At 47.0% G+C, this 26588-nt stretch overlaps 1 protein-coding gene across 1 annotated transcript in view; it reads right to left on the reverse strand.

Moving 5' to 3' along the window:
* Window positions 1-26588, reverse strand: part of GPR137B (G protein-coupled receptor 137B) — a 55043-nt gene that overhangs the window by 22660 nt on the left and 5795 nt on the right. The window contains exon 2 of the mRNA XM_007452956.1: window positions 3527-3576. Coding sequence (XP_007453018.1) covers window positions 3527-3576 — 50 coding nt within the window. The remainder of the gene's footprint in view (window positions 1-3526; window positions 3577-26588) is intronic.

A 26588-nucleotide genomic window follows, 5' to 3' on the forward strand; every position in this document is an offset into this window, starting at 1 on the left:
GCACAGGCTCCGGACGCGCAGGCCCAGCGGCCGTGGCTCACGGGCCCAGTCGCTCCGCGGCATGGGGGATCTTCCCGGACCGGGGCACGAACCCGTGTCCCCTGCATCGGCAGGCGGACTCTCAACCACTGCACCACCAGGGAAGCCCTATTCACTTTTGATAGCAATTTTGAAAACCCCACAAGGAAAAAAAACATAAGAACAATGCTTTTTTTTTTTCCTTTTCCACATAAATCAAAACTAACGGCATCAAATTATTTTGGGCAGAAACCACATAATGTGAGTTTGGAAAGGAGTTTGCAAATGCACCAAAAAGCCCACCTGTGTTGCAGAATGTGTGGTGAAGTTAAATTTCTGTTTTACGAAATCTCCTTGGGCAGGGGGCAATTTTCACAGAGGATGAGGGTCTCGTATCAACGTAACACAGGTAGTTACAAAAGCATGTTATTGTACTGTGTAAAGATACATAGTCATCTAATTTGGTTGGCTTTGTACCTTGTCCCTTTCTAAGCTTTTGCTGTACATCTAGAACCCTCAACACATACCGTGTCATGCTTCCTTTTGTAAATGATTTTTAATGGAATTTTGCACATAATACATTGTAATACTGTATGATAATCATCTGTGAAAATTATCCTTGAAATATTTTTTTTTTTTAAAAGCGCTTGTCGGGCTTCCCTGGTGGCGCAGTGGTTGAGAGTCCGCCGGCCGATGCAGGGCACACGGGTTCGTGCCCTGGTCCGGGAAGATCCCACATGCTGCGGAGCGGCTGGGCCCATGAGCCATGGCCGCTGAGCCTGCGCGTCTGTAGCCTGTGCTCCGCAACGGGAAAGGCCACAACAGTGAGAGGCCCACGTACCGCAAAAAAAAAAAAAAAAAAAAGCGCTTGTCTCGAGCCACGGCCTCTGTCCAAGTCGACTCACATTCCAAACAGCCCATGTGCAAGCTTAATTTCTAATGTTCCTCCTCCTGCACATCCTCAAGTTTTCCTAATACAGCTGTCCCTCGGTATTTTCAAGGGACAGCTTCCAGGATCACCATCCAATACTAAAATCCAAGGATGCTAAAGTCCATTACAGAGAATAGTGTAGTACATGTCACATAAGGGACTGTCAGCCCCCTCCCACCCTCCAGATCTGCAGGTGCGGAATCTGTGGATACGGAGGGCTGACTGTAAAGTATTGCTACTTTAAACTGTCCTTCTTAGAAGCAACATCATTCCATGGTAGACTCTGAAGTTCCAGACAAATAGTCTGGCAGAAACATGAACTGAACTCCTCAAAAGTAGTGAAGGGACAGACACAGAGAACAGACTTGTGATTGTCAAGGTGGGTTTGGGGAGGGATGGATTGGGAGTTTGGGACTAGCAGATGCAAGCTATTATATACAGAACGGATAAACAACGTCCTACTGCATAGTACAAGGAACTATTTTCAATATCCTGTGATAAACCATAATGGAGACGAATATGAAGAAGAATGTGTATATATATAACGGAGTCACTTTGCTGTACAGCAGAAATTAACACATCGTAAATCAAATATACATCAATAAAAATTTTTTTAAAAAGCAGTGAAGGGCTTCCCTGGTGGTGCAGTGGTTAAAAATCCGCCTGCCAATGCAGGGGACACGGGTTCGAGCCCTGGTCCGGGAAGATCCCACATGCCGCGGAGCAACTAAGCCCGTGCGCCACAACTACTGAACCTGCGCTCTGGAGCCCACAAGCGACAACTACTGAGCCCACGTGCCACAACTGCTGAAGCCCACACACCTAGAGCCCATGCTCCGCAACAAGAGAAGCCAACGCAATGAGAAGCCCATGCACCGCAATGAAGAGTAGCCCCCGCTCGCCGCAACTAGAGAAAGCCCGCGTGCAGCAACGAGAACCCAACGCAGGCAAAAATAAATAAGTAAATTATTTTTAAAAAGCATTGAAGGGAAACATCAAGATCAGATGAAAAACAAAAACAAACACACAGCACACAAGTCTCATCACTTGTATCTTGGCCCATGTACTATCACCTAACTTCCTGAACTTCAGCTTTCTGGGATACAACATACACTTTCAGGGCTTCCCTGGTGGCGCAGTAGTTGAGGGTCCACCTGCCGATGCAGGGGACATGGGTTCGTGCCCCAGTATGGGAGGATCCTGCATGCCAAGAAGCGGCTGGGCCTGTGGGCCATGGCTGCTGAGCCTGCGCGTCCGGAGCCTGTGCTCCGCAGCGGGAGAGGCCACAGCAAAGAGAGGCCCGCATACCGCCAAAAAAAAAAACAAAAACAAAAAAAAACATATACTTTCAGAATTTTAAATAAAAGTCTTTGTAAATTGAAGAGGATACATGTTTAAATAAAATATGTATACATTTTTACATGTTTGTAAAGTAACAAAATAACTAAAATTTCATTTTGACTCTAGAAGGTAAGTGGCCAAAGCCACCTTTCCAGAAATGTTTAACTAGGCAGCCGAGTTCTCCCAGGCAGCGAAATCAGGACACCTTGGCTCACGTGGTGCCCATCTCACACCTTCTGAACACCTTGTCTCCCTTCCCCCTCTGCCCAAGGATGACCATTCTTGAATTTTGTTTTATATTTTTTTTATACAGCAGGTTCTTATTAGTTCTCTGTTTTATACATATTAGTGTATACATGTCAATCCCAATCTCCCAATTCATCCCACCACCACCACCCCGCCCTCAGGGAAGTCCCCCAAGGTTGACCATTCTTGAAGCCACTGGGGTTCTTTGCTGCTGGGAAGTCAATAGGCCTCTTTGAAAACTTGGGGAAAGCGATGGACCCGCCCCGCCCCCCCAGGAAAAACATGCATATCTACCTCCTGCCATCAATGCGGCATGTGATTTAAAGCCTCCCCTTCCAGATTATAAGCCTCTCCTGCTCAGCCCTGCATGGGCCTCACTGGTGAGTTCCAGAAACAGAGCCCGCCAGCAGTCGGCAGCCAGGGACTGGGGGTCAGGCCACCAGGGGGATGGGGCAGGGCCTGGAGACAAGGCTCTACCAGAGCTGCACCTGCACCCAGAGGGTAGGGAGGGGGATGTCTGGCCCCGTGGGCATCTTTAGGGAGCTTGCCTTCCTTCTGCTGAGGCCCTTGACCTCGCAAGTGCCTCGGAAAGGTTTAGATGCAGCATGCACGACTTAGACTTATTTCCCCTCTCCGTTCTCCCTGGTTAGGAAAGGCACTAGACTCTTGTTTCTTTTTTGGCCATGCCACACGGCATGTGGGATCTTAGTTCCCCGACCACGGATCAAACCCACGCCCCCTGCAGTGGAAGCTGGGAGTCTTAACCACTGGGCCGCCAGGGAAGTCCCTACCGGACTCTTGCTTCTTCTAATCATGGCCAATATGCTGCAAGGCCTGCTAGGCGGTGATTCACTGAGCAGTGAACGCGACACCCGGCAAGCAGGCCGGTTTCGGGCAGCTCACAGAGGAGTGATGTATGCAAACCTCGAGGTCACCTGCTGTCACACAGAGAAATGTCCCGGGGGGCGGGGGGATGGGGGGTGAACTTACCGGTATTTGAGTAATTCTGGAGAATATTTTGACTTGGCTTTAAAAATCACCTGCAATGACAAAAAAACACGGCAAGTTGGGTACACAATCTGCTGACACTGACAAACTGATATAATTGCTTAGAACTCCCCTTTCCCTTGGTGCCTGGGCGCTGGGGCACGGCCTCTGAAATTGAGACGTCTGCTTTGTGAGAAAGTTTGTGAAGCTAAACATTGTTTAGGCTGTGCATACAATTTAAATTTAATTTGAAACTTAAAAGGAAGAGTATTTACAAATGGTTAAAATGTTTTGTTTTTTTTCAGGTATTACTGGTCTACCACTAGCCGGTACGTCCCTTATTTTAAGATTTATATTTGAGGGACTTCCCTAGTGGTCCAGTGGTTAAGACTCCACACTTCCAATGCAGGGGGTGTGGGCTCAGTCCCTGGTCGGGGAACTAAGATCCCACATGCTGCACAGTGTGGCCAAAAAAAAAATTTGTATTTGAGTCCATACTTCCCCCAGAGATAAACAGTTCACTCTCACTTTATTAGGACTTTCACTGGCACCAAAAGAATGTGGTTTGAATGTATGTGTGTCCATCGACTCAGGCCTCAAACTCTGCAGCCCACTGGACTACAGGAGTGTCAAACTCGATGACATGCTGCCTGTTGGAATTTCCCCAGATTTTCGCAGCCTGCACAGTCTGTTAACAGGCCCATGTGGGGGGCAGAGGCTGGCCTGGCAGAGCCTGTGAGAAGGCGAAGGGGAGACGGAAAGCAGGTATCAGCACAGGCTCCAGCCCCACGAGACACGCGGCTCTTCCCACGGAGGGGGTGTGTGCTCGCGGGAGCCCTGAGGGCGGTTACCGGTCAGGGTCTGGCTCGGGGTGCATTGGAGCAGCCATGCAGGTGCCCATACGCTTGCTCTCCTGACCCCCGGTGTCTGCGAGCGGGTGGCGGCAGCACGGGCAGGAGGAAAGGAAGGGTGTGGAAGAGGAGAGGAATGAGGACATTTTTTCAGAGATGCTCCTGCTGTGGACGGCGAGGGTCAGACGACCTGCGCTCTCTGCATCCAGGCTCTCCCTCTGCACGGAGCTCCCAAACATGCCCTGGGCACCCCACCCTTCCTCCTGCTGGCCCTGAGGGCTGCGATGTCCCGCTGGGAACCCACCATCCTCTGCCATGCGCTGTTCCCCTCTCCTCAGCCCTCTGGGCCCTTGGTACTTCCCTTGGGATTTACTCAGCCCCCAAACACCTGTCTAAGGGGGATAAACCCTGCCTGAGTGGTAAGGAGGGAAGGACAAGGGGAAAACAGGGTGGGGAGTGACAGCATGGTCCTGGTGACAGGGGAGGAGGGGACAGGCAGCCCTGGAACCCATGGGGGCTCATGGGGGTTCCATACTGTCGCCCTCCTGTCTGAGGAGCAAGCAGTGAGAAATCAGTCTGCTGGAGGGTTATGCGAACATAATGCTGGGAAAGCCTTCAGTGGATCCAAGTGCCCTGCCGTGTCTGCAGATGTAGACAGATGTCACGAGGGGCAGCAAGCCTCCAAGTGACCCTAGGGGCCGATTCCCACAAAACACGTGCAATAGAAGCAGCCATTCCCCCGGGAACCTTTTCAAAGACACTCTTCTGAGGACCCTCAGTAGTAATTCTCAGACTTATCCGTGCATAGGAATCACCCAGGGAACCTGCTAAAGATGCAAATCCCAGAGCCCCACCCTCTGAGGTGCCAAGCTGATGGGTCTGGGCTGGGGCCCAGGAAACTGCATTTTAATAGACTGCCCATCCCGAGCGAGTGATTCGGACTCGGGTTTGGCTAGCACAAAGACCACCTCCTAGGAAATACGAAAGAGATGAAAACTGCCTGACCTATTATTCTTGAGTAGCTTTGCAATCATTCATTTCAAACACACTGAAATACTTGATCACATCAATGAGATGACACCACAAGAGTCCAGGTACAGTGCCAAGAACAGAGATCGGGGGACGCTCCAAGCCCACGGACAGCACCCCACGACGTTCACGCTCACGCCTGCCTCAAACTTACAACAACGTGCCACCAACTGAGGACTCTAATCCTCAGAATCAACATCTGGGTGAGAGGGGAACCGCAGACATTCCTACAGACTTTACAATAAGCAAACCCACGCCCCGCTTTTTAAAAACACATTTTCAGAGCTTCACAGAGGAGCATTCCAAACTTATGGAGGAATTATTTTGTTTGTGATGTGAGTTTTGTCTCTGTCCTAAATCCCTTTGGGAAGGAGATAGGAAGTAGGGGTTCACATCACAAATAAAGTACCTGGTAAAAACACAAAGAGATGGCGTGAGTACACTGCCCTTACGTCAAAGGGGCCCTGTGCTCAGCTTTCTCTGACAAGCTCCCGTGGGATTTTAGGCAGGTCACATCACCTTTGGTATTTCTCTGCAGCCCATGAGAAAGAGAAAAGTTATAAAACAACCTCCCTTAGGAATAAGACATAGATTAATACATCACTCCAAAGTTCTGTTACTGATAATACTGATTCATGCAACCTATAACAATGCTCTCAGAAAAACGCTCTTATAATACATAGTACTTGAGGATCTTGCTTTTAAATAATCAAGAGAATTCTTGGGGCTTCCCTGGTGGCACAGTGGTTAAGAATCCTCCTGCCAGTGCAAGGGACACAGGTTCAAGCCCTGGTCCAGGAAGATCCCACATGCCGTGGAGCAAACAAGCCCATGCACCACAACTACTGAGCCTGCGCTCTAGAGCCCACAAGCCACGACTACTGAGCCCGCATGCCACAACTACTGAAGCCCATGCTCCGCAACAAGAGAAGTCACCACAATGAGAAGCCCGTGCACAGCAACGAAGACCCAATGCAGCCAAAAATAAATAAATAAATTTAAAAAAAGAAAAAAGAGAATTCTTCACAGATATCAAAGTGAGGAGACGGGCGGAAGAGGGGGAAGATGGCGTTAGAGTAAGACGTGGCGATCACCATCCTCCCCACAGATACATCAGAAAACATCTACACGTGGAACTGCTCCTACAGAACACCCACTGGATGCTGGCAGAAGACCTCAGACCTCCCACAAGGCAATAAACTCCCCACGTACCTGGGTAGGGCAAAAGAAAAAAGAATAAACATTGACAAAAGAATAGGGACGGGACCTGCACCAGTGGGAGGGAGCAGTGAAGGAGGAAAGATTTCCACACACTAGAAGCCCCTTCGCGGGCGGAGACTGCGGGAGGCGGAGGGGGGAGCTTCGGAGCCGCAGAGGGCAGCCCAGGAACAGGGGTGCGGAGGGCAAAGCGGAGAGATCCCCGCACAGAGGATCGGTGCCGACCGGCACTCACCAGCCCGAGAGGCTTGTCTGCTCGCTCACCCGCCAGGGCCGGCGGGGCTGGGAGCCGAGGCTCAGGCTTCAGTCGGAGCGCAGGGAGAGGACTGGGGCTGGCGGCGTGAGCACAGCCTGAAGGGGTTAGTGCGCCACGGCTGGCCGGGAGGGAGTCCGGGGAGAAGTCTGGAGCTGCCGAAGAGGCAGGAGACTTTCTCTTGCCTCTTTGTTTCCTGGGGCGCGAGGAGAGGATTAAGAACGCTGCTTAAAGGAGCTCCAGAGACGGGCGCGAGCCGCGGCTGTTAGCGCGGATCCCAGAGACGGGCAGGAGACGCTAAGGCTGCTGCTGCCGCCACCACCAAGAAGCCTGTGTGCGAGCACAGGTCACTCTCCACACCCCGCTTCCGGGGAGCCTGTGCAGCCCGCCACTGCCAGGGTCCCAGGATCCAGGGACAACTCCCTGGGAAGAACGCATACCCCTCCCTCTCCCAGGCCTGAGTGAGCCAGAGCCCCCTAATCAGCTGCTACTTTAACCCATCCTGTCTGAGCAATGGACAGATGCCCTCAGGCGACCTACATGCAGAGGCGGGGCCAAATCCAAAGCTGAACCCCAGGAGCTGTGAGAACAAAGAAGAGAAAGGGAAATCCTCCCAGCAGCCTCAGGAGCAGCGGATTAAAGCTCCACAGTCAACTTGATGTACCAGCATCTGTGGAACACCTGAATAGACAACGAATCATCCCAAATTGAGGAGGTGGACTTTGAGAGCAAGATTTATTCCCCTTTTCCTCTTTTTGTGAGTGTGTATGTGTATGCTTCTGTGTGAGATACTGTCTGTATAGCTTTGCTTCCACCATCTGTCCTAGGGCTCTGTCTGTTCGTTTTTGTTTAGTTTTGTTTTTACTTAAAAAAATTTTTTTTCTTGATAATTATTTTTTATTTTAGTAACTATTTTATTGTATCTTACTTTATTTTATTTTATCCTCTTTCTTTCTTTCTATTTTTTCTCCCCTTTATTCTGAGCCGTGTGGATGAAAGGCTCTTGGTGCTGCTGCCAGGAGTCAGTGCTGTGCCTCTGAGGTGGGAGAGCCAACTTCAGGACACTGGTCCATAAGAGACCTCCCAGCCGCACATAATATCAAATGGTGAAAATCTCCCAGAGATCTCCATCTCAACACCAACACCCAGCTTCACTCAACGACCAGCAAGCTACAGTGCTGGACACCCTATGCCAAACAACTAGCAAGACAGGAACACAACCCCACCCATTAGCCGAGAGGCTGCCTAAAATCATAATAAGGCCACAAACACCCCAAAACACACCAACAGACATGGACCTGCCCACCAGAAAGACAACATCCAGCCTCATCCACCAGAACACAAGCACTAGTCCCCTCCACCAGGAAGCCTACACAACCGCACTGAACCAACCTCAGCCACTGGGGACAGACACCAAAACAACAGGAACTACGAACCTGCAACCTGTAAAAAGGAGACCCCAAACACAGTAAGATAAGCAAAATGAGAAGACAGAAAAACACACAGCAGATGAAGGAGCAAGATAAAAACCCACCAGACCTAACAAATGAAGAGGAAATAGGCAGTCTACCTGAAAAAGAATTCAGAATAATGATAGTAAAGATGATCCAAAATCTTGGAAATAGAATAGAGAAAATTCAAGAAACATTTAACAAGGACCTAGAAGAACTAAAGAGGAAACAAGCAACGATGAACAACACAATAAACGAAATTAAAAATACTCTAGAAGGGATCAATAGCAGAATAACTGAGGCAGAAGAACGGATAAGTGACCTGGAAAATAAAATAGTGGAAATAACTACTGCAGAGCAGAATAAAGAAAAAAGAATGAAAAGAACTGAGGACAGTCTCAGAGACCTCTGGGACAACATTAAACGCACCAACATTCGAATTATAGGGGTTCCAGAAGAAGAAGAGAAAAAGAAAGGGACTGAGAAAATATTTGAAGAGATTATAGTTGAAAACTTCCCTAATATGGGAAAGGAAATAGTTAATCAAGTCCAGGAAGCACAGAGAGTCCCATACAGGATAAATCCAAGGAGAAATACGCCAAGACACATATTAATCAAACTGTCAAAAATTAAATACAAAGAAAACATATTAAAAGCAGCAAGGGAAAAACAACAAATAACACACAAGGGAATCCCCATAAGGTTAACAGCTGATCTTTCAGCAGAAACTCTGCAAGCCAGAAGGGAGTGGCAGGACATATTTAAAGTGATGAAGGAGAAAAACCTGCAACCAAGATTACTCTACCCAGCAAGGATCTCATTCAGATTTGATGGAGAAATTAAAACATTTACAGACAAGCAAAAGCTGAGAGAGTACAGCACCACCAAACCAGCTCTACAAAAACTGCGAAAGGAACTTCTCTAGGCAAGAAACACAAGAGAAAGAAAAGACCTACAATAACAAACCCAAAACAATTAAGAAAATGGGAATAGGAACATACATATCAATAATTACCTTAAATGTAAATGGATTAAATGCTCCCACCAAAAGCCACAGACTGGCTGAATGGATACAAAAACAAGACCCATATATACGCTGTCTGCAAGAGACCCACTTCAGTCCTAGAGACACATACAGACTGAAAGTAAGGGGATGGAAAAAGATATTCCATGAAAATAGAAACCAAAAGAAAGCTGGAGTGGCAATTCTCATATCAGACGAAATACACTTTAAAATAAAGACTATTACAAGAAACAAAGAAGGACACTACATAATGATCAAGGGATCGATCCAAGAAGAAGATATAACAATTGTAAATATTTATGCACCCAACATAGGAGCACCTCAATACATAAGGCAAATACTAACAGCCATAAAAGGGGAAATTGACAGTAACACATTCATAGTAGGGGACTTTAACACCCCAGTTTCACCAATGGACAGATCATCCAAAATGAAAATAAATAAGGAAACACAAGCTTTAAATGATACATTAAACAAGATGGACTTAATGGATATTTATAGGACATTCCATCCAAAAACAACAGAATACACATTTTTCTCAAGTGCTCATGGAACATTCTCCAGGATAGATCATATGCTGGGTGACAAATCAAGCCTTGGTAAATTTAAGAAAATTGAAATTGTATCAAGTATGTTTTACGAACACAATACTATGAGACGAGATATCAATTACAGGAAAAGATCTGTAAAAAATACAAACACATGGAGGCTAAACAATACACTACTTAATAAACAAGCGATCACTGAAGAAATCAAAGAGGAAATTAAAAAATACCTAGAAACAAATGACAATGGAGACACAACGACCCAAAACCTATGGGATGCAGCAAAAGCAGTTCTAAGAGGGAAGTTTATAGCAATACAAGCCCACCTTAAGAAGCAGGAAACATCTCGAATAAACAACCTAACCTTGCACCTCAAGCAATTAGAGAAAGAAGAACAAAAAAACCCCAGAGTTAGCAGAAGGAAAGAAATCATAAAAATCAGATCAGAAATAAATGAAAAAGAAATGAAGGAAACAATAGCAAAGATCAATAAAACTAAAAGCTGGTTCTTTGAGAAGATAAACAAAATAGATAAACCATTAGCCAGACTCATCAAGAAAATAAGGGAGAAGACTCAAATCAATAGAATCAGAAATGAAAAAGGAGAAGTAACAACTGCACACTGCAGAAATACAAAAGACCATGAGAGATTACTACAGGCAACTCCATGCCAATAAAATGGACAACCTGGAAGAAATGGACAATTCTTAGAAATACACAACCTGCCAAGACTGAATCAGGAAGAAATAGAAAATATGAACAGACCAATCACAAGCACTGAAATTGAAACTGTGATTAAAAATCTTCCAACAAACAAAAGCCCAGGACCAGATGGCTTCACAGGCGAATTCTATCACACATTTATAGAAGAGCTAACACCTATCCTTCTCAAACTCTTCCAAAATATAGCACAGGGAGGAACACTCCCAAACTCATTCTATGAGGCCACCGTCACCCTGATACCAAAACCAAAGATGTCACAGAAAAAGAAAACTACAGGCCAATATCACTGATGAACATAGATGCAAAAATCCTCAACAAAATACTAGCAAACAGAATCCAGCAGCACATTAAAAGGATCATACACCATGATCAAGTGGGGTTTATTCCAGGAATGCAAGGATTCTTCAATATATGCAAATCAATCAATGTGATATACCATATTAACATACTGAAGGAGAAAAACCATATTGCCACCTCAATAGATGCAGAGAAAGCTTTCGACAAAATTCAACACCCATTTATGATAAAAACCCTGCAGAAAGTAGGTGTAGAGGGAACTTTCCTCAATATAATAAAGGCCGTATATGACAAGCCCACAGCCAACATCATCCTCAATGGCGAAAAACTGAAAGCATTTCCACTAAGGTCAGGAACAAGACAAGGTTGCCCACTCTCACCACTCTTATTCAACATAGTTTTGGAAGTTTTAGCCACAGCAATCAGAGAAGAAAAGGAAATAAAAGGAATCCAAATCGGAAAAGAAGAAGTAAAGCTGTCACTGTTTGCAGATGACATGATACTATACATAGAGAATCCTAAAGATGCTACCAGAAAACTACTAGAGCTAATCAATGAATTTGGTAAAGTAGCAGGATACAAAATTAATGCACAGAAATCTCTGGCATTCCTATATACTAACGATGAAAAATCTGAAAGTGAAATCAAGAAAACACTCCCATTTACCATTGCAACAAAAAGAATAAAATATCTAGGAATAAACCTACCTAAGGAGACAAAAGACCTGTATGCAGAAAATTATAAGACACTGATGAAAGAAATTAAAGATGATACAAACAGATGGAGAGATATACCATGTTCTTGGATTGGAAGAATCAACATTGTGAAAATGACTCTACTTCCCAAAGCAATCTATAGATTCAATGCAATCCCTATCAAACTACCACTGGCATTTTTCACAGAACTAGAACAAAAAATTTCACAATTTGTATGGAAACACAAAAGACCCCGAATAGCCAAAGCAATCTTGAGAACAAAAAATGGAGCTGGAGGAATCAGGCTGCCTGACTTCAGACTATACTACAAAGCTACAGTAATCAAGACAGTATGGTACTGGCACAAAAACAGAAAGATAGATCAATGGAATAGGATAGAAAGCCCAGAGATAAACCCATGCACATATGGTCACCTTATCTTTGATAAAGGTGGCAGGAATATACAGTGGAGAAAGGACAGCCTCTTCAATAAGTGGTGCTGGGAAAATTGGACAGGTACATGTAAAAGTATGAGATTAGATCACTCCCTAACACCATACACAAAAATAAGCTCAAAATGGATTAAAGACCTAAATGTAAGGCCAGAAACTATCAAACTCTTAGAGGAAAACATAGGCAGAACACTCTATGACATAAATCACAGCAAGATCCTTTTTGACCCACCTCCTAGAGAAATGGAAATAAAAACAAAAATAAACAAATGGGACCTAATGAAACTTCAAAGCTTTTGCACAGCAAAGGAAACCATAAACAAGACCAAAAGACAACCCTCAGAATGGGAGAAAATATTTGCAAATGAAGCAACTGACAAAGGATTAATCTCCAAAATTTACAAGCAGTTCATGCAGCTCAATAACAAAAAAACAACCCAATCCAAAAATGGGCAGAAGACCTAAAGAGACATTTCTCCAAAGAAGATATACAGATTGCCAACAAACATATGAAAGAATGCTCAACATCATTAATCATTAGAGAAATGCAAATCAAAACTACAATGAGATATCATCTCACACTAGTCAGAATGGCCATCATCAAAAAATCTAGAAACAATAAATGCTGGAGCGGGTGTGGAGAAAAGGGAACTCTCTTGCACTGCTGGTGGGAATGTGAATTGGTACAGCCACTATGGAGAACAGTATGGAGGTTCCTTAAGAAACTACAACTAGAACTACCATATGACCCAGCAATCCCACTACTGGGCATATACCCTGAGAAAACCTTAAATCAAAAAGAGTCATGTACCAAAATATTCATTGCAGCTCTATTTACAATAACCAGGACATGGAAGCAATCTAAGTGCCCATCATCGCATGAACTGATAAAGAATATGTGGCACATATATACAATGGACTATTACTCAGCCATAAAAAGAAACGAAATTGAGTTATTTGTAGTAAGGTGGATGGACCTAGAGTCTGTCATACAGAGTGAAGTAAGCCAGAAAGAGAAAGACAAATACTGTATGCTAACTCATATATATGGAATCTAAGAAAAAAAAATGTCATGAAGAACCTAGGGGTAAGACGGGAATAAAGACACAGACCTACTAGAGCATGGACGTGAGGATATGGGGAGGGGGAAGGGTAAGCTGTGACAAAGTGAGAGAGTGGCATGGACCTATATACACTACCAAACGTAAAATAGCTAGTGGGAAGCAGCCGCGTAGCACAGAGAGATCAGCTCAGTGCTTTGTTACCACCTAGAGGGGTGGGATAGGGAGTGTGGGAGGGAGGGAGATGCAAGAGGGAAGAGATATGGGAACATATGTATATGTATAACTGATTCACTTTGTTATAAAGCACAAACTAACACACCATTGTAAAGCAATTATCCTCCAATAAAGATGTAAAAAATAAATAAATAAAAATTCAAATTTCATCAGGAAGTTAAAAAAAAGTGAGGAGACGAAACTACAGTATTTTTTAACCATGTTTAAATTGAAGTATACTTAATTTACAATGTTGTGTTAGTTTCAGGTGTAAAGCAAAGTGATTAAGTTATACATACACACGTGTGTGTGTATACATATATATACATATATATATTCTTTTTCAGATTCTTTTCCATTATAGGTTATTACAAGATGTGAATATAGTTCCCTGTGCTATACTGTAGGTCCTTGTTGTTTATCTATTTTACATATAGTAGCTTGTATGTGTTAATCCCAAACTCCTAATTTATCCCCCCGCTTTCCTCTTCAGTAACCATGTTAGTGTTCTCTGTCTGTGAGTGTATTTCTGTTTTGTAAATAAGTTAAATTGTCCCATTTTTTTAGATTCCACACATAAGTGATATCATATGATATTGAAACTACCAGTATTTTTTTAAAAGTGTTTGAACTTGTCGATGAAATGTACAAATATCGTTTTAATATTTTGCCACCCTTGCGGGGCTTACTCAGTGGCAGGTAACTCAGTTGACTCTCATACGCCAGGGCCATCGCTGGGCTCCCAGAAACCACCCACAGGTGGTACCGTCCTATGGACTCAGCTCGGTGCAAAGTGCTGTCACGGATGCAAGAAAAATTTGACCCATTCTGCCTTCAACAGGGTTATGGTCCCTACCGGTGAGGGAAAACCTGGACTGGGCAAATGACAAGAGGAGATGCAACCCAGAAAGGCCATGGGCTCAGGTGGCCTGGGCACAGCGGGCTGATCTGCAGGTCGGGGGCTCGGCCGCGTGATGGGCACATCAACTTTTCCTGTTCCTTGGCCACATCCTGCCTCGTCTCACCCAGGCGGCTCCTGGTCCCACCAGGACGGCACGAGAGCACATGCACGGATCAGGGTCAACCCGTGGCCCATGGGGCACCCAGCTCACTGCCACCACTTGGCCAGCGCTGGGTCTTCAGGGCCCGGGACCTGCAGATCCACACCCCCAGCCAAGAGTTGCAAAAGCAGTGAACCCTCCCAAGTGGAAGCACAGCCCACCAGTGCACCATCCTCCTCCATAAATAAAATGAGACGTTTCTTTACTTCCCACGGTCCCTGCAGCCCCGAATGTACATGCCGGATGGACGATGAACTGAAAGGAGTCAGGGGTGGGAGGCCAGCCTGGACCCCAGAAGCCCCTTCCTGGAACACAGCGAAGGTCAGGGTTCCCAGCCATGACTATCAAATATCTGGTCCAGGACTCGAGCTTTATAAACAATCACATGCCTTTGCCCCCATAATTCTCCTTGTAAGAACTGACTCTGAGGCTGGGTTTCTCAAGGTGTGCCCACACAACTGGGAATTCATAAAGGTGACTGGAAATAGGCGTTAGGTCAGCAAACAAATTTAGAAACTGCTAGGCTACCTAGATTTTCCCTGCAAGAATTCCCAGAGCCTTTAAAAAGCTAATTACTCTATGTTGTAAATCTTCAAGGGAAACGCAAGGTATGCAGCAATTTTCCAAACTTATTTGGCCGCTGAAGGTGTACCTAATGAGTGTTCCAGGGAACAGAGTTTGGGAAACACTGCCCTTAAAGGTACTCAGCACAGGTAGAATGTTCACTGCAGCCTTAATAATAGCAATAATAATAATAATAATCACAACAACAAACAAGAAAAAATGACAACTTTAAAATCATACTCAGCCTTCACCCCCGTGAACACCAATCAAGCAAGGCATTGAGCACAAGGGGTCCCCCAGGTCAAAGCATTCTACTCCAAAAGGAACCCAAAGCCCCATCCTGTAAAAGATGGGGAAACCCCACAAAACTTAGATCCTCATTAAGTCCACATCGCAGCCTGGAGGAGAAAAATCACCAGGTAAGGGGACAGTCTGACACAAAATAAACCATTTGATCCTCTCTAAGCTGAAAGCCAGGGTGACAGATAACAGCATCAAAATAAAAGCCTCAACCACAATTTGTAAAAGCTCTGTCCACTCTTTATAATTTGTGGCAATTACGGTTGACCCCTGAACGACGAGGGGGTCAGGGGCTCCCTGACCCTCCATGCAGGTGAAAATCCAAGTAGAATTTATCATGGGCCTTCAGCATAAAGGCGGCTTCCTTGTAAACCACAGATTCAACCAACCGCAGATCATGTAGTTCTGTAGTATCCACTGTGGAAAAAATATCCACATCTAGGCGGACCCATGTGGTTCAAGGGTCAACTGTTTATGTCTTGAATTCACCTGGGCCTTTGCAAGTTGTGCTTAGAAACTCTGCCCTGTCCTCAAGTTAATCCTTAAACCTAAGTTGCTTAAAGTTGTATTTAAATTCCTGGCATTTTAAACTGACACAGTATACATTTAATTGCAGCATCATTTTTGCCCTCATTAAATACAGTACATAAATGTCTGGACCAAGTTTTCAAAAAAAAAAAAAAATTCTAAACTCTCCTACTCACCCCTCCCCCACTCCTGTCTGTGTTCCAGGGAAATTCACTGAAGATTGATTAGTGCTCAGAAGTGGAGCTAACCCTCAGGGGCTGACTCCTGCTCTCTTATCGGGCTGCCCATCTCCTAGAGTCTGCGCTGGCTCCCACTGACCTCAGCGGCCTCTCACTGTTGTGGCCTCTCCCGTTGCAGAGCACAGGCTCCGGACGCGCAGGCTCAGCGGCCATGGCTCACGGGCCCAGCCGCTCCACGGCATGTGGGATCTTCCTGGACCGGGACACGAACCCGTGTCCCCTGCATCAGCAGGCGGACTCTCAACCACTGCACCACCAGGGAAGCCCCAACTCCTTCATATTTTACAGCCACTGCTACGGACAGTGCGGGCTCCGCCAGCTCCCTGCAAAACCAGACCTACCAGATGGGAAGGCAGGACGACAGGGACCTGTGAGTGGCTGGGGAACAAGTGAGGTCAGATAAAAATTCAAATTCTCCCCACATTCAGACTGGTGGTATTGGTGACGGGTCAGCTGACACCGAGTGCCAGATCTGGAATCGAGAATTGTGAAAATAAGGAAACGTTGGTCCTGACCTCCAGAAACTACAACCAGATACAGACATGGTGTGAGGGGGGTGTGAGTTGTGAGAAAGTGAGACAGCCTGAGGGGAACCTGGACGCCCTGGGGTGGGCCAGGTGGGCAGCAGGCTAGGCTAGGATACAAGTCCAGGCAGCAGCCTGAAGTCTGGTAAGGCACATGCACTTCCCTGTAAGAGAATCAGGCTTTCCGTGGAATCCACACAATCTGAAATCAGAGCTGTGCTTTTAGAGGGGGGCAGGGGTTGGGGGACCAGAGACAAAGGGCCTGGACTAGGGGTTCAGAGACAAGGTGAAAACAGAGGTGTATGTTTACAGGCAAAACGAAGACAGAATATAGCTTAGCGGTTGCCTGGGTCTGGGGGATTGGGGAGAAGTGTGGGTGACTGCTAAGGGCTCCAGGGTTTCTTCTGGGGGTGACAAAAAAATGTTCTGAACTTTTATGAACCAGAAACAGACTCACAGACATAGAGAACAGACCTGTGGTTGCCAAGGGTGGGTGAGGGTGAGGGAGGGATGGATTGGGAGTCTGGGGTTAGCAGATGCAAACTATTATCTGTAGGATGGATAAACAACAAGGTGCTACTGTACAGCACAGGGAACTACATTCAATATCCTGTGATAAACCATAATGGAAAAGAATATAAAAAAGAATGTGTATATATGCATAACTGAATCACTGTGCTGTACAGCAGAAATGAACACAACCTTGTAAATTAATTATACTTCAATAAAAAAATGTTCTGAAATTGATGGTGGTGATGGTTGGGCAAGTCTGTGGATATAGAGCTTTAAATGGAGAACAGTACAGAGTGTGAACTGGTCTCAGTCAACATAAAGGAGCAGAACAGCTGGCAAGGAGCTGGCCCCGGGGTGCCAGTGGCACATAGGCGGGCAAAGGGGGAGAGAGAGACCTGGGGAGGGACCATCAAGGTGCCAGACGCTGCTCAGAAGTAGGACTGTATAACCGTGGGAAGCTGGGCAGATGGGGAGGGGCCTGGAAGGGAAGTGGCGGGAGGCAGGAGGAAGTGGCAGCGGAGAGTCAATTCTAGAGCATCAGCTACTCTTTAAAAATGTGTTTGTGAAATGAGAGAGAGATTATTCAAGGGCACTAGGACCTGGTTTAAGATCAGGAGCCTGGGCCCTGGGACCCACCGGGATGGCAGAGCAGAGGGAGGGAGAGGCAGGAGGCAGGGGTGCAGCCAAGAGAGAGGGGCAGAGCAGCAGTTTCCATGGAAACTCCCATCCTGTTGTGGGACTAAAGCATCTTCCCCGCACCCATTCCTGTCAGTCTCAGCATCATTTCCACGGCCTTGCGGAGTCCTACCTAGAACTGACGCCCAGGACAGGAAAGCCAGGTGACTTTCTGAAGGTTTAATTCTGGTTTGGGGAAGCGGGAGGACTTCCCCACCCGCAAGCTGGCCCCAGGGAGGGAGGCTGGGGTGGGGAGAGCCTGCCTCTGTTCCCAGCCCCCCTCCCGCCCACCCGTGGGGCTCTGTGCCCTCTGGGCAACCCCAGGCCCTTCCCGCCACCTCCCAGATGACGCAGGAGGGCCCAGAGAGCCGCCTATGACGTACACGGGTGACAGAAGTACAAAGGTTCTAGAAGCAGCTGCTGCCCTCAGCCTCCCTCCCCTCATAAATTACAGCCCCTGAACGGCTCACCCCTTCTGTTCCCACCCTTTGAAGTCCTGCTTGCCTGCTTTTTCCTCCTACCAACCCCAGCTGGCCTTTGCTGCTTTACAATCATTTTTCCTAATGAAGCATGCTGGCTGCTTCTGGCAGAAACGTCCCAGGCTCTTCCTTGTGGGGATGACAGTGACCCTTGTGCATTCAGCGAAACTAAACAAAAGTAACCTCTTCTGTCCCCAGAGGCAGCATCCGTGACAGCTCAATGAAGCGCTATGACTCCAGACCTGCACTTTATTCACAATTTCTCTATGTGGTCATTTTGCTTTATAAATTCCACACCCACCCCCCAGAGCACGACCCGTGTCACCGAGTCTCTGCTTCAGTGCCACCTCTTCCTGAAGCGCTGCCCCTTTAGAAGCAAACAGGCAGGTGGACACTTCACAACCCTCCCATCCTGAACGGGCTCCAGACCCCAGGCCCAGGCTGCACACCTGCTCCTGTGTCTGTGGTCCCGCCTGGGGGCTGAGGCCCCTGGAGACCCTCACAGTAACCAAGAGGGTCTGTAGCTCTGTGCACCAAGCACAGACCCATGTCTAAACCAATCTCTGCCTCCTCCCCCTCTCTCTCTCACATACTATTTTTAAATGTATGTATGCAAATTCGTTTGAAAATGTTACACATTTATAGTAGGTTAAACTTTACTATAAACTGTCACCTATATACAAAGAAATAAAGTAACCAAAATTCACTACCCACCATGCAGTTCAGTCACCTTTGACACTGCCCTGTTTGCTCCCGTTCATTTTATTTCTAATAAATAAAAAGACACCATTGAAGCCCCCAGCATCTCTCTCCTTGGTTCTGATCCCTCCCTCCTCTGCAGAGGGAATGGCCACCCGACTCTGGTGTTCTGATAGCCAGCAGGCTTCTACTTTTACAATGATAAACAATATATAGTCCCATCTTGCATGATTTCTCACTTTGTTCGAATCAATGCCTTCCATACCCTTCTGCAACTTGTCTGTTCACCTGTCACAAGGTATTTGCAATGTATCGATGTTGAGACACTTGGCTCTCATTCATGCGTTCTCACTAAGGCTGGGTATTCCACCGTCTGCAGGTCACAGCTGTGTGTCCATCTCCAGCAGAGAGATGCCTAAAGATGGTTAAGAGTGTGGACTCTGGGGAATTCCCTGGCGGTCTAGTGGTTAGGACTCAGCTCACTGCCATGGCCCTGGTTTGATCCCTGGTCGGGAAACTAAGATCCTGCAACACGTGCTGGGCGGGTCATGCATGCATGCATGCATGCATGATTAAATAAATAAATAAATAAATAAATGTATATGTATATATTATAAAGACTTGGGGGGGGGGGCGAAAAAAGAGTGTGGACTCCGGAGCTGGCTGCCCTGGGCTTGAATCTTGGCTCCACCAATAATCAGCTGTGTGACTTTAGAAAAGTTACCTAACCTCTCTGTGCTTCAAGTACCTCATCTGTAAAATGAGACTAATAATAGTGCCCATCTCATAGGTTTTTGGTGAATTACCAAGATTAGGTGAATTACCACAGATAGAGCACTCAGCCAAATGCCTGCCACCTACCAGACACTATCTCAGCGTTTATGTGTTTGCTGCCCCCGCTGCTGCTATATTATTACTACCAGTCCCTGCAAACGCTCTCAAACCACGATTCTAAATGCACAGCTACTAAACTGTGATCATAAATGCTCTCTTGACCATAAAAGGAACTTTCGTACTCAAGAAGGTTAGGAACCACTGACACGTTCACGATTTGCGCTTGTGATCCCTCTGTGTTGGCCACTTCCTGATATATTGGGGAAATTATGCAAATCCTGAGGCCGTGGTCGCCCTGGGTGACAGTCATTAGTCTGTGTTTCCACATGCTAAGCATCCTCATTCACCAGAGCAGGGTGACTCAACCTGCAGTTTTTAAATTTTGGGAGCCCGCGGAATTCAAATGCAGGACGTCTCCCTTTGCATAGCAGTCCCTGAAGAAGAGCAAGGTCAGCTCTCTAAGACAGCAAGGGCGGGGCGACGTCTCTACGTCTGCAGACACTGGCCCTGTTTTTAAAGCCACAGAATACGTAAAATAGATAACCACCAAGGACCAACTGTACAGCTCAGGGAACTCTACTCCCCGTAAGGGAAAGGAAGCTGAAAAAGAATAGATTTATGTATAATGACTGAATCACGTGGCTGGATACCTGAAACTAACACAACACCGTGAATCAACTATGCTTCAGTGAAAAATAAAATTTCCTCAAAAAAAGCCACGGAACCCCATGAAAGAAAAAGGAGTATGCTGTCCATGCCAAGTCATTCTGGGTACAGCAGCCTGGAGCCAAGGCATGCTCTGTGTCCCCACCCGGGCAGGTGTGACAGGCCCCCAAGGAGGTGACTGGCTCCCAAGGTCAGGTCTTCACCCTGTCATCTCCTGTCTTTGAACTTGGCAAGTGCGTGGTTCAAGGAGCAAGTCCTACTCACTGCCTGGCCTCACGCTGACCGTCGGGACAGAGGCCCCCCAGCACTTAGGCGAGCTGCTTTCATTTGTGATCTCGGGACCAACAATGATGCTGCCTCTCCTCTGAACTTCTGTAAAGCCCAGAACTCCCTGGAAGCATCCTCAGCCTTCTCCCGCTCTCCTGAGAGCTCTGCTGCCCTGTCCTGTCCAGCCGAGCCAGCACCGGAGAGCCCTCCTCAGGCTCGTGTGCGTGTGCACATGCGCGCGTGCGCGTGTCCTATCCCCAGTCAGCCCTCAGGCTCGTGTGTGTGTGTGTGTGTGTGTGTGTGTGTGTGTGTGTGTGTGTGTGTGTGTGTGTGTGTGTGTGTGTGTCTTCTCCCGCGTGTATCCTATCCCCAGTCAGCCTGGGAGCCCCACGAATGCAGGAGCTCAGCCTCACACTTCTCTGCCCTGTAGTGTCAGGACCCCTTTGCAAATGATGAAGGGATGAGGTCTCGCGGGATACAGGCGTCTCCACCTGCCCCCTCCCTTCCTGAAGGCTCCTATCCTGCTCCAGTTCCCAGGGGTCCAGCCAAGCTCCTCTCTCCTCCACCCCCCCCCAGCAGCTCACCAGAGCCTCTCTGTCCCTATCAACTGAACTGCACTTCCATCCAACATCACCAGCACCCGCCAGGCCACCCTGCAGGCTCTGGGCTCCACACTGGTCAAGTCAGGCCCACAGGTACCACCCACGATGGGCAGCAGCACACTGGAGGGCGGCGCCTGTCCAAAGGCCCTCAAGGTCACCTGACAACACACTGAACGCTGGCCTTCAGGCGCCCTGATTTTTCCTGTGTCATCTCTTGCTACCCGAGCGTCTGGGTTCAGGGGCGCGCAGCTGGCCAGACTGCCATGAACCTGCCTTTTTTTTTTTTTTTTTTTTCGCGCGCGGGTGGAGAATGTGCTAGTACAGTGTGAATATGCAGGTGTCATCAAGACAAAGCAAGAGGTTGATAAATGACAGTGGGAGAAATTCCCTCCAAAATGCACAGTTAACTCTTTTCAGGTCTCCTTTGCTTAATTCAGGCAGGCAAGCCTGAGAAAGAGATTGTCTAAGGGCTGTGCTCTAAAGGTCAAAAAGGATGCACTCTCTCAGGTTCAGAGGGAAAATCATTAGGAAAAAAAGGCTCCTGAATGAGAACACTCCAGAACCTTCTCTACCCCTAAACACTCCCTGCGGCCCTGGAGTTCAAACCAAGGGTTCATTAGCCAGAGTTCACTAGTTTATCCAGGTTTTTGAGTTTCGCATGCTGACTGTTTTAGAGTAGATGTGGCAAAATATCCTTCCACAGGTTTGTTTGCACTAAGTGACCTATTTCAATTCCTTTGAGACCAAACAATAGTAATAATGTCTGCATTATAATGCGAAATTCTAATAAGATTCAGAATATCCTGAATTATTTAGAAAATAAATAAAAATTTCTGACCTTGGGTGTTTGCATGTGTTTCAAGTATGTTGCAAATCCCCGGAGGCATCAGACCAAGCACTGACCGTGAGCCTGCGACTCAGAATTCTGGGTGAGTGTTCACCCTGCTCTTCACTCTTTGCTATAGACTGTTCGCCCAGACGTAAAGAACGCCTTCTTTATACCTGGAGGAGGATAGGAGAACTGGTAATAATTCATACTTTCCCAAATTGCAAAACTGTCAATTTTGAGTGAAACAAAACCCAAAGTCTCCAGCTTCTGCTGAGTAAAAAAGGAGAACCCGCTTGAACACCAAATATTATCACGGTATTTCTAATATTGCTATGTTGTGCCCGTGTCGTGCTTCTAATTTCTAATCTGAGCAATAAAACATACGGTAGCTTTGGACTTTAGCTACATGTTCCCTTAGAAGGGAACACACAGACTGATTACTGGGCAACCAGTTAGCAAATTCTGAATGATTCTAGAGAGTTACGGACAATCAACAGAAAATTTTATTAAGTGGTTTTATGTAATAATTTAATTTTGAAATTCAAGTTAATGCTTAAGGGCTATATACTTCCATTTTATTATTTTTATAAACACAAAAATTTGAAATTGTCTTTTCCTATTTTATATTAAAGTATAATAATAATTCTTTAGTCATAAATGCTTAGAAGGCTAACACACTAGCAAACACGTAAAGAGACATTTCTGTGCCAGATGTTCAGTGGGTACTGTTCTATTACACTGATATGGTATTTGATTTATTTATTAGACTTGATCTTAGTTTGGACCAGGGATTGAATCCAGGCCCACGGCAGTGAAAGCGCCAAGCCCTAACCACTGGACCGCCGGGGAATTCCCTGAACCTGCTTCTTTGCTCACCCCTGGTAAACTCTCTTTACGCTCCTGGGCCTCAGGGTCCCCCTGTCAGATAAGAGGGTCAGTACAAATGCTCATCACGGCGACTTCTGCTTTCAAAACGATGACACAGAGTTCCCAGAGGGGTCCCAGCCCCACAGGGACCGCTGCAGACTTGCTTCTAAGTGGGGGCGGGCCCAGCTGCCCCCAGGGCAGTCCGGGTCACCTCACTGGTGCAGGTGGAGGTGAACAATGCCCATCAGCCTCCCTGGCAGGCGTCTCCCTCTGCGGGAGGGAGGGCTGTGGCCACACAGGTACCATGTTGGGTATGATGTTTCTGAACTGCTCTTGCCACGATGGCAGTTCACGGTTTACGTGCCAGGGCCCTGCCCATAATTGTTCTAAACGCTTAAATAAGGTAAAGGCTTAAATAAGGTAACACACCATAGCACGGAAGATACATTTCTCCACCTAGGAAGCTTAGCTGGGTTACCAGCCAGCCGGGCCCCAAGGCTTCAGGCTTTCGTGTGGCTGCAGCAGCATCGGGCCATGGCTCGCCACTGGACCCCAATCCTCTCGGCAAGTGATGTACGAACTACAGAATAGGTAGTGAAGATGCCTCAGGGTTTTTCTTCCCTCCAGAAAATAACTGTCTGCCTCGGAAGGAAGGACAATTCTGAGGTTTCCTGGAACTCTTGCCCTTGCTTGGGAGCAGTGTGGTATTTTTTATGAACTACACGTTTGTGTCCACCCCAAATTCACAGGTTGAAATCCTAACCCCGACTGTGATGCCATTAGGAGGTGAGGCCTCTGAGCACTTAGGTCAAGAGGGTGGAGTCCTCGTGGGTGGGACTGGTGCTCTTATCAAAGGGACCCCAAGGAGCCTCCCTCTGTTCCCTACCACGTGAGGACATGACGGAAGCCAGCTGTCTGCAAGCAGGAAGAGGCCCTTGCCAGAGCCCGACCCTACTGACACCCTGCCCTCAGGCAACCAGCCTCCTGAGAGAGCGAAGTGTCTAGTGTTAGTCAGAACAGCCATCATCAAAAAGTCTACAAACAACAAATGCTGGAGAGGGTGTGGAGAAAAGGGAACCCTCCTACACTGTTGCTGGGAATGTAAACTGGTACAGCCACTAAGGAGAACAGTATGGAGGTTCCTTAAAAAACTAAAAATAGAGCTACCACACAATCCAGCAATCCCACTCCTGGGCATATATCCAGAGAAAACTATAATTCGAAAAGGTACACAAACCCCAATGTTCATAGCAGCACTATTTACCATAGCCAAGACACAGAAATAACCTAAATGTCCACCAACAGATGAATAGATAAAGAAGATGTGGTACATATATACAATGGAATAGTACTCAGCCATAAAAAAGAATGAAATAATGCCATTTGCAGCAACATGGATGGACCCAGAGATTATCATACTAAGGAAAGTAAGTCAAACAGAGAAAGACAAATATGATATCACTCATATGTGAAATCTAAAAAAAATGATACAGAAGAACTTATTTACAAAGAGAAACAGACTCACAGGCATAGAAAACAAACTTATGGTTACCAAAGGGGAGAGGTGGGGCAGGGGTGGGGGGATAAATTAGGAGTTTGGGACTGACAAATACACACCACTATAGATAAAACAGATAACCAACAAGGACCTACTGTATAGCACAGGGGACTCAATATCTTGTAATAATCTTAAATGTGAAAAGAATTTGAAAAAGAACAGATATATGTATATATATAACTGAATCACTCTTCTGTACACCTGAAACTAACAACACTGTAAATCAACTAGACTCCAATATAAAATTAAAATTTTTTAAAGAAAGAAAAGAAAGCAATGGATTGTTTAAAAAAAAAAAAAAAACAAGAAAGCACAAGAAAAAGAAATTCCTGGTGTTGAAGCTGCCCAGTCTGTCGTGTTTCATTGTAGCAGCCAAACAGATTCAGACAAGGTCAGAGAATGCTACTGTATCCTGCCCAGGAGGACTGCCGGCAGTACCTCCTCCAGGGGAAGGAACGTGGTGACAGAAACTGCTCTCGGGGAGTGAGACGCGGGTCTGCTGCTGCGCTGCCCCCAACTCACTGAAGGACACTGGATGGAGACACCTGGGATAATGACCAGGACGGTGAGGGACAAACCCACATCCCACCAGAAGCAATGAAGGGAACTGAGAATGTCCCACCCCGAGCAGGGAGGACCCAAGAGGAAGCAACATATGCCACCAAGTCTGTCGTGGGAGGGATGACACCGCTCTGCATGGCCCCAAGGGTCGGGGCCAGCCCTCCCCCAGCTTCACTTTTCCATCCTGGTGGTGGCCTGGACCCCAAGAGGCTGCCGTGAACAAAGCAGGGCAAAAGGATTTGACTTACACTTAAATAGTAGCAAAGCCATTGGTTCTGTTTAAAGCGTGTGTCCTAGAGGGAGAATTACAGAGATGACGGATTGAATTAAGCCCCCAATCTTCTATCAGAAACATCTCGCACCTGGTGTCACCACCGTGAGGACTGTCGCTAAGTCACATGGGCCACTGGCACCACAGAGACGGAATTTACGTGGTCTCTTCTTCTCCCTGTTCAACGCCAAGTTCCCTGAAAGCAGGAACTACGTGTGACCTTCACCCAATCTGCACAGCCTCCAGGGAATAACAGACACTCAGAAGCACGTGCTGAAGCAACCGTAGTGTCCCTCTGCAGATGAGCGGGTAAGCGAACTGTGGAACACACTTGTGATGCAACGTCAGCCAGCCTTAAAAAGGAATGAGCTAGTGACACATCCTACGACACGGATGAACCTCGAAAACACCATGCTAAGTGAAAGAAGCCAGACACGAAAGGCCACTTAGTGTGTGATTCTTTTGATGTGAAGTATCCAGAATAGGCCAATCCACAGAAAGCAGATCGGTGTCCGCCAGGGACTGGGGTGAGCGGGGAAAGGGAGGGGCTGCTTAATGGGCGTGGAGGGTCTTTTTGGAGTGATGAAAATGTTCTGGAACTGAACAGAGGTGATCGTTGCATAATGTACTAAATGAATGTACTAAATGCCACTAAGTCATACATATTAAAATGGTTAATTTTACGGGACGTGAATTTCACCCCAATTTTAAGAACACACTTGTCCAGTGAGTGAAATGTGTCTCCAAGTTCATGTCAGTAGACTGTGCGACTGAAAGCTGGGAGGACCAGGGCCTCTGTGCGGACAGTGATGCCGTCTCATCAGGACAGGGCTGTGGTCCTGCCGGGGCTGGGCCCACAGGAGCCAGCCGGGCTCACATTCGGCCCACGTCCCTCCCTGTCTGCCCCCAGTCACACACAACCAACAGACCGTCACATGGCCTGATGGGCAACGTGACCTCTGACGGCTCTTAGGTCTGGGGAGCGAGGAGAGCAGTGTGTGCAGATGTTTACCCCGTGCTTTACACACTATGTAGCCTGACGGGTGTGTCTGTCATTAAAGGTGACATCACAAGATGTCCAGCCCAAGGCCCCTCATCTGTGTCTCCCCAGCTCCCCCGCGCCCCGCAGGCCGGGACAGGTCCCCCCTCCCCCGGGTGCTATGGGTGGCATGTGGCTCCCGGCACTGCCGCCTCCCTTTGTCTGTCTTTCCCT

Source organism: Lipotes vexillifer, unplaced genomic scaffold, assembly GCF_000442215.2.
Source record: "Lipotes vexillifer unplaced genomic scaffold, Lipotes_vexillifer_v1.1 scaffold1088, whole genome shotgun sequence".
NCBI classification, from domain to species: domain Eukaryota; kingdom Metazoa; phylum Chordata; class Mammalia; order Artiodactyla; family Lipotidae; genus Lipotes; species Lipotes vexillifer.